Source organism: Cryptomeria japonica, chromosome 3 (genome assembly GCF_030272615.1).
Source record: "Cryptomeria japonica chromosome 3, Sugi_1.0, whole genome shotgun sequence".
Lineage (NCBI taxonomy): Eukaryota > Viridiplantae > Streptophyta > Pinopsida > Cupressales > Cupressaceae > Cryptomeria > Cryptomeria japonica.
In genome coordinates, this window is record NC_081407.1 from 380977580 (window position 1) to 380986063 (window position 8484).

At 35.8% G+C, this 8484-nt stretch overlaps 1 protein-coding gene across 1 annotated transcript; it reads right to left on the bottom strand.

The window, feature by feature from the left end:
• Window positions 1-1251: 1251 nt before the first annotated feature.
• LOC131044733 (uncharacterized) lies at window positions 1252-7495 on the bottom strand. Its single transcript, XM_057978127.2, has 3 exons — window positions 7309-7495; window positions 5115-7174; window positions 1252-1843 (listed from the first exon to the last, which is right to left on the bottom strand). The coding sequence occupies exons 1-3, from the start codon at window positions 7391-7393 to the stop codon at window positions 1751-1753; spliced, it is 2238 nt and encodes a 745-aa protein (XP_057834110.2). The 5' UTR covers window positions 7394-7495; the 3' UTR covers window positions 1252-1750.
• Window positions 7496-8484: the final 989 nt, after the last annotated feature.

The window sequence follows — 8484 nt, forward strand, 5'->3', positions numbered from 1 at the left end:
CATGTCTCTCTTTATCTATCCATCCATCTCTCTCCCCGTGTCTCTCTATCTCCTTCCTAGACCTCTATATCTATATCTCTTTGCCTCTCTATCTCTCCATATTTCTTCTTCCATTTCTCCCTCTCTATCTTGTTACCTCTGCATCTCTCCCCCTCCCTATCTTTCTTTGTATATCACTTCCTATCTCTACATTTATCTTTATAGATTTCCCTCTCATTATCTCCCTCTATATATTTATCTCTTCCATTTGTATCTACCCCTTTACATCCTCTCTTTATCTCTCATTCACCTTTCCATATCCCTCTCCTTATCCATATCCATCTCTAATTTCCTCTATATCCCCCCCCCCCCCCCGCCCCTCTTTCTCCCCCTATTGCAAACATAACACAATTCTATTGGTAATGGAGCCTAATATATATTCGTAATTTAGATGTTTTATTTTATTTTATTTTATTTGTGGTTGAATTCTTGCAAGTGGATGCATAGTTGATTCGAAGTTATTGCTTCTATATTGAGACTTCTTTTGCACAAACAACACCATTTACTAAACGGCCTAACAATTGACCCCACATGCTGCAAAAAAGTATGCAACTAATAGAACAACTTTTTTCATAATTGATATTGTAGACATCTTCAGTGTACACATTGCACTCCAAGATGCAATTTTTAGTTGATAACATATGTTATCTGTAACAAAACTCTCCAAATTAACACCTATCAAACCCTAGCATTAATACATATACAATATACAAATATACAATAAAATGACACTGTTATTTTCAACTTCCCTCAGCTTTAAGAACATGAGCCATGTTTCTTATTTCAATCCATTTGAATATACACCTATATAATACTTCACAAGGGGTGGAGCTCAAGACTTCTGAAAACCACTCCATATAAATTTACCCAATTTTCAAAAATCTTTATTTATAACATTTTTGTATGTTAGAATTTTTTTAAATCCTACAACTATCCTTGCGACACCATTCTACAAAAGGACACATGCAACCTATGTTCACTGTAGACCATATTTCTTTGTGAAACGTTACCATACAGGCACCATGCAGCCCAGAAGTAAGAATCCCCAGCTATGGCACCTCTTCCCTCTTTAATTACTATAAACTCTACAAAGCTAACAGTATTTTACTTGCAAATGAAGAAATTGTATTGAGGTGTAATTATCTGTTGCTGCATTCAAGGGTAAAGAGTAACTTGAAATAACATTTGGTAAAGAGTAACTAGCCAAAGATGGAAGCACAAAACAAGCTAAATATATTGAGGGTGACATCATTTAAATAGCTTGATTGATTTTGAGATTTTCATAGTCTCAATCAGTCAAATGCAGAGAAACCAACTTATAATATTGATCCTAAACATTGCAGATCAACCCTAAATTAAAAAATCAATAGCTTTTGATTGGTGGATAGACAGCCATTGGTGAAGGAAACGTAAGGACTGTAGTAACCCTTCGGCACTTTATAATACACCGGTGCCAGAAAAGATCCACTTCTCTCATTGCGAACAGTCTACTTTGAGAATACCATGTTGCCTATAATGTAAAAATACGAAATTGCAGAGCCTTATATGAGAATGAGGATTTTTCAAGTTTTCACTGCCATATCTGGCTTTCATATAATAATATATATCGGCCCGAAGGCCAATTTTACCCCCTGAAACTGAAGACCTGCAAACCAACGATGTGAGTCCAAAGTTCAAAATTCAAACTATACCCATGAAGGATAATTTCAATTCAATCCCTCCAACAGAGCAAAAACTCTAGCACGCCACAAAAACCCAGCTTCCTTCCAAGTTTCTCTTTGCTTTGAAGAAACATATCAGTTTCCTGGAAAACGAACAAAAAAATGCAAGGAATCAGAATTGACCTCACAAAACTTAGAAAACTAATTTATACTATTGCTGCAAATCAGGATGACGTTTAAAAGTTGATCTATCAATATGTTTCTTGCTGTCTGCAGATTCAACAGAACAATGCGTTCACACAAGCACAAACAAAATTCGCCAAGAAAGAGCATTTTAAGACATTTCATTGATCTCTTAACAAAAGCACACACTTGCCTATAAAGTATGATAAAGGCATTTAACCGATGTTTGCTTTTGTTGAGATTAAATGTTGAAACATAAAAGTTGGCTGAATTTTTTTGAATGTAATTATATACTCAGCTTATAGTTTCTACTTTGTCTAATTCCTATGGAGAAATGAGTCAGCGTAACATGTTGGTAGAGTCAGGTTGGCCTCTTCAAACCTTCAAAGACACAATAATGCAATTCTGTTCGTAGCAACCAAAGAAAGAATGAGAAGCAATATTTAACGAGGGGTTTGAGATTAAATGATTATGGAATTCAGTAGATCCTGAGGGTCCTCAAAATGTGGAAAAGAAAATTGCATCACGGGGCCAGCTGGAGAAGGATTTAGGAGACATGACTAAGTCTGTTCTCCCATTTAATGAAGATATTCCATTTAAACAGAATTTTGAGGAGAAGTATAGTGACATCAGACAACGGAGTAAATCCACTATAGATTGAGCTGTGGCGTCAATCTATTGATTGTATGTGTGGCTTACCTTATAATGGGGAAATGTGAAGATTTTTCAACAAAGAGACAAGGAACATTGATCTGAACTCCAACAAGAAAAAACTTAAAGAGCTCGTCTCTAGCAGAATATGCTAACAAGTCTTCACATGATGTTTCATATTGAAAAGAACTGTAAAGGTAAAGGAAGATCAGAGAAGCGATTGAGATTAGATAAAATCTTAATAATCTCAATTGAGATGATGAATAATGGACTAGAGCTGGGTGATCCATGGAGACCCAACATTTTTTGCACAAAGCTCATGATGAACTTAATTGATCATCGTATAATAGTGAACAATACCTCTGCCATTTACTCAATACTCTATATGTGCATCAATTATTGGAAATTGGTATTAAAAATGATCTACTCTATATTATAATCTGGGTTATCTATTTATAAGGAGTCTTGTTGGAACATGTCCAGCATCTCCCCTCAGAAATTGTAACATGATTCAACAGCCTTCTGTGAGATCATTAATTGGAATGGTAGTATCTTTTGGGAAAAACGGCTAGCTCAACTTCCTACGGGTAATGCTGAGGTGATTGCTGGAACGTGTCTGCTGTGTCCCATCGGGATTCGTGACAGGGGTTAACAGCCTTTTGTGAGATCCTTAACTGGAATCATAAATGGACTACTCGTCAATCACCAAGTTTTAGACGAATTTTTCACAAAAACTTAATGAGTCTATGGCAAAAACTTCGCTGCATAAAAAAAGAGGTCCAGATGTATCAAAAGATAATGCAATAATTTTTTTTCTTCAAGTTAGTCTCATTCTTTTCATCAAAATATATACATGAAATATAGCATTTAAGTATAAGTCACTTATACTTTAAGTTATAAGTCATGTATACATTGACAGGATGTTTGAGAGTGATTTCAAATCTTTAGGAGTTATAATGCAAATTCTAGGTTTTAGAGAATCTTATCAAATTTCAGACTTAATCAAATTCCAATAATCAACAGGCTCATATCAACATCCTCTTGCTTTCTCTATCTCACTCATTTTATCTACCCTAAATTCTAGACCTGTCTATCTCTCTATCATTCTTCCTCTATCCCCTCTCTCTACCGCTCTCTATCTCACTCTCTCCCCCACTCTCTCCCCAAGATCTAGACCTATCTCTCTACCTCTCTCTCTCACCCTTAGACCCCCACAAGTGGTGCTACCCTCAACCTCGTTTTGGCAAGGTGGAGGAGCCATAGTGGACTCCTGGGATTAGGCACTCTAGTTCTACATCTCCCCTAGTTTTCACTAGAGCTGGGAAGAGGAAGATGTAAAATGTTTTGATGTAGTATTTATATTTAGTTTTACAAAAATAATTTGCTATTTTCTTTTTGTTTCAGACTATCAGCCATCAGCATTCCACATGAGAATGACATTTGGTATCCAATTTGCATTTAAATCAATCAAATATATCGAGACTTGGCTTGTTTCTTTTGTCTACTCATTTATTGACTCATTGGATGCATCTCCTCATTCAATTTTGCAAAAAAAAATGCATTTCTAATTAAATTTAAACAAATTTTTTAAGTTGCCGAGTTTTCTTTTCAGCCCTTAACAAGTTTTTGCTTTTAGCAAGTAATTCAACTATAACTGAAATGATGGCGGTTTTCTGAAAACAGATACATCTTTTGAAAAAACAGTCAACCCAACTCCCTATAGCCCTACCTGTTTTTAACCCTATATCTTAATAATGGACTACAAAATGTGCCTCAAAATGTCAAATCTTCGTTTGCAGTTTAACATTATGGATTGAAGAAGCTTGAAGTTTCTAATGCTAAATATCTTTATGTTCAGTTTTTCATATTAAATATGTATGCTTCTAATTAAACAAAGTTGCATGCACTACGATGGTCAACCACGATTTAGGTCTTATGTGTTCATCCCATTCTGTGAGAGGACTTCATCAAATGATGATAAAGAGTCACTTTGATTGGCAAAAAAAAATCAAAATGGGAACAAAACTCCTGGAGGCTGCTTTGGGTACTATAAATTCGCAAGCCTCAATGGGAAAACAGCATTATGGTGGATAAATATATAAATAAAAAGAAATCAAGTTTAATGGTAGGACTTATAGGACTCATATAGTACTAAAAATACAAGAGAAAAGACATAAGATATTAAAATACAAGACTGTTATTAACGAACTTATATGGTACTTAAGAGTACGAGACAAACTTATGCAGTGATAAAAATTAAGAGATAATAAAATAAGATTTTCGCAATCCATAGTAATCTTGGCAATCTTGGTAAGCAGGTTTCTGGAATCAGATTGTTAATCAAGAGATAAGTTAATCAACTCGACTTCTCCAGCTTTCTCCAGCTCCAGATTCCACTGACCACAAACATATGTATGCCATAAACCTATACAAATTTCAATGTTCTTAAAAAGAGAAAGAACAAAATCATTTAAATCAATGCACCCTGAAACATCATATATAAGATATGAACAGAATGTGGATAATAGACCAAAACGTATAACATGATCCTACATGGAGTTGAGTAGTGCAGATACAAACCTCAGCTTCTCCATCCAGCTCCCCAGGAAAAGCTTTTTCTAAATGGATGTCCTTTTCTTCCCCATTTAGCTTCAAAAATTCTGTCTTTTGGGCATGCTCTTCGCTGGTGTCTCTAAAGCTACTGCCATTGTCATCATTAGATTTACCTTTTAGTGTCACCTCATTGTCTAGTAATACGCCACCGGAAGAATTATTAGAATCCAAATCAGCAGGAACAAGAGGATGAGATGTATCAACACTAGGTTCAATTTCAGCAGCAGGAAGTGACACAACGAAGTCTTCAAAGACGGGAAATTCTTCTTTTAGCATATTTATAGCTGCCCCCTGAGTATTGTCATTCCTCACATTTGCATCTTTTGGTTGGTTGTTTACTTCAACACAAACGTGCTCAGAACTCACCAAACATAAATCCTGTTCATCTTTACATTCAGCATGAAGGAGTTGAGGATCATCCAGCTCAACTGCAATAGTAGATCCCATTTGTTCAGGATTCTTTGTATCAAACAATGCTTGAGATGAAATCATGCAAAATCCCGTGCAAGAGTTACAGGGGAATGAATTGACCTTTATTGCATTTTGCAATGTTTGTGAAGCGGCAACATCATCAGACTTGTAATTGTCCACACCATGCAACATTTCAAATTTTCTAGATTCAGAGTTGTCTAAATTGGTTTTCTTTTCACATCCATTGTGCTCCTGGAGTGTTTCGAGACCTCCTTGATCACTTGCCCCAGTTTCTAACCTTTCAGGAAGTGAAATATTATGTGCTTGATAAGCATTAGATTCATGGGTTTCTAACTTTTCTATGGATTCATTGGTGGACCGAGTAAGCCTATAAAAATCCCAACATTCATCTTTCAATTGTTTCCTTGTTACAGCATCATCTTGTCCATGAATGTCCAAGCTGATATCTTTCACATGTTCACTATGTCCTTGTGCAAGTTCTAGCCCTTCTTCCCCACCAAGAATAGTACACTCTAGCTTCCTTGGGCTACTAGACCGAAGCACCCCTTGAAATACGCTCATAGAATAACCCTCGTCAAAAATAGTGGTTGATTCAATCTTCTCTGCTGCTGTTGCTATCCTTTCTGAAGGTTTAGGATCATCTGCCTTAGAAACAACAAATTTGTGGGATACCAAGCTTTCCGAAAATGTATGAGCGCCAACTTGGCAAAGAGAAATGTCATGAGACTCTGACTGTTCTATTGATCTCTTCTCATAGTTCACCTCTTCCAATAGTCCTCGATCCTTGTACCCAATTTCATCTTTTAAGGAATTCCCATCAAATGTTCCTAATTCAGAATTGTGTTTTATGATATCCTTGCCATGTCCATTTTGTTGCTCAGAAAGCCAATTCATTCCATCCTCATCTGACATAGCAGGCTCTCTCTCCACACAACTGTTGAAACTCTCTAATCCTCCAGATGGAATCAAGGAAAATCCTTCACTAGTATCCATGAATTTCTGGGAAGTAGTAACATCATCTGTTAGGGATAAAGAACAATCATAAATCACCATGTCTTGTATGGTTTCATACTCATTGTGCATGTGCTCCATAATATTGTTATTAGTATCTCCGATTTCAAGCTCGGATTGTTTGGTTGCTTCCATAAGACCTCCATCACACTGGTCAAAAGAAACAGCATTCCCCCCATCGCCTTCCTTGGTTGATAATTCAAGGCTTCCACAGCTTGTTATATCATCGATGTTTCTTAAAACATCCCAATCCCTCAATTTTCCAGGAGGAATTAATCCAGCACTCTTCGATGGAACAGGGGCTGGTCCATTCCTCTCTGATACATTCTCTAAACTTTCTATATTCCCAACCTCATCTCCCCCAGATGCAGAAAACTCTTGGAATCCAGCGTTATCAAACGACCCACTTTTATATTCAACCCCATCAGAAATGACAACTTCCTCTGTATGAGAAGAAGGAGATGCAGATCCACCCACCATATCAAACATCCTATCTTTATCTTCCCCTTCATTTGCTTGAACAGGTGTTTTGGGACGAAAAACATCTTCCTCGTTCTCTTCTAATCGACAAGATTCAACTTTTGCTGTAAACCCAACATGGATTCAACTCCAAAATGACAAATTTATATGAAAAAACGCAAGTTGAATGAAAAGCCTACATTGCCTTATCCAAAATGTGATATGAAAATACAGACCCGAGAAAAGATTAGTGACATACCTGAGGGGCATGACGGCTGAGTATCTTGCAGAGCCTTCTCCTGCTGCTTCTTTGTAGCTCTCCGTTTCTTTGCACCCTTGGCCATTTAACCAGACCCAGACTTGCAGTACACAACAATGTTGATATCGATTTAGATTCACTGTGTGAGCACTCGTGGATTCAGTACTATATTAAGAGCTTATGTACTTTGCTTCACAAATCAAGAAGCGGCTAATGAGCGGGCAAATTATTCAAACTGGGCACAAAAAATAATGGTGGGAGAATATTCAAACTTAGACGCAAAATTATTGGAAATTTCATTTTAATTGCATCTATTCGAGCTTTCAAACTCCATGAAACTCCATGTACCCATGCGATTACTCAAGTCTATTTTAGGCTTATTTTTAAGTAGTGAAAGAATTTCAGCTTGAAAGAAAAAAGGAGGGGTTGAAAATAAGCAGTAACTATTTATTGAAAAAAATGACAATGGCATATTTCCATTTCTTTTTTTTTATATTTATTTGCCTTCAATTTTGTATTTGCTAACCAAAATAAACTAAGCAATAGCATGGAGACTTGCCCAAGCTCTCTCCTCTACTACATTTTGAAACACGTATGTAATTTGTAATTGTTAATATTTAATAATATTTATTTTATATCAAATCTATATAATTATTTGGCTACTAAATACAAGAGTACTAGGTTTTAGATTAAAACTCTTTTCAATGCATGTTTCTACCTTATTTCTTAGGGCGTTGAGGCCTTGCACTTAATAAGACTTGATCCTTGATGGCTCATTTAAAATTATTCAACTTCGCTAGAAAACCAAGTGTCTACTGATTTCTCTACCACTTTTATAATTATTTATAAGAAATAAATATTCCATCTATCACCAACAATAGAAACTAAACTATGTGAGTGAATACAAATATTGATGAATTATCATAAATAACAATAGGGACAAAGCCCACAATAAACTTGAAATTTAATATGCGTTATGGATAGAAATTTGTATACTCGTGTTAAATTTTTTTCAATTTTGGATCTATTTTGAGAGAATGTCTTGATATGATTATGTAGTAACATGTGACATATTTTTGTATTAAGTTTGACTTCTTTTCTTGATCCTTACCTTTATTTAATCTCACTTTCACACATTCGCATGCATGTGACTATTTTGTCTCTAATCCCTACACC

Coding starts and splice junctions, on each gene's coding strand:
- LOC131044733 (XM_057978127.2), bottom strand. CDS start 7,393: ATGGCCAAGGGTGCAAAGAAACGGAGAGCTACAAAGAAGCAGCAGGAG. Junction 7,175..7,308: donor TCAGCCGTCATGCCCCTCAG/GTATGTCACTAA, acceptor TTGGGTTTACAG/CAAAAGTTGAATCTTGTCGA. Junction 1,844..5,114: donor AGCTGGATGGAGAAGCTGAG/GTTTGTATCTGC, acceptor TTCGTTTTCCAG/GAAACTGATATGTTTCTTCA.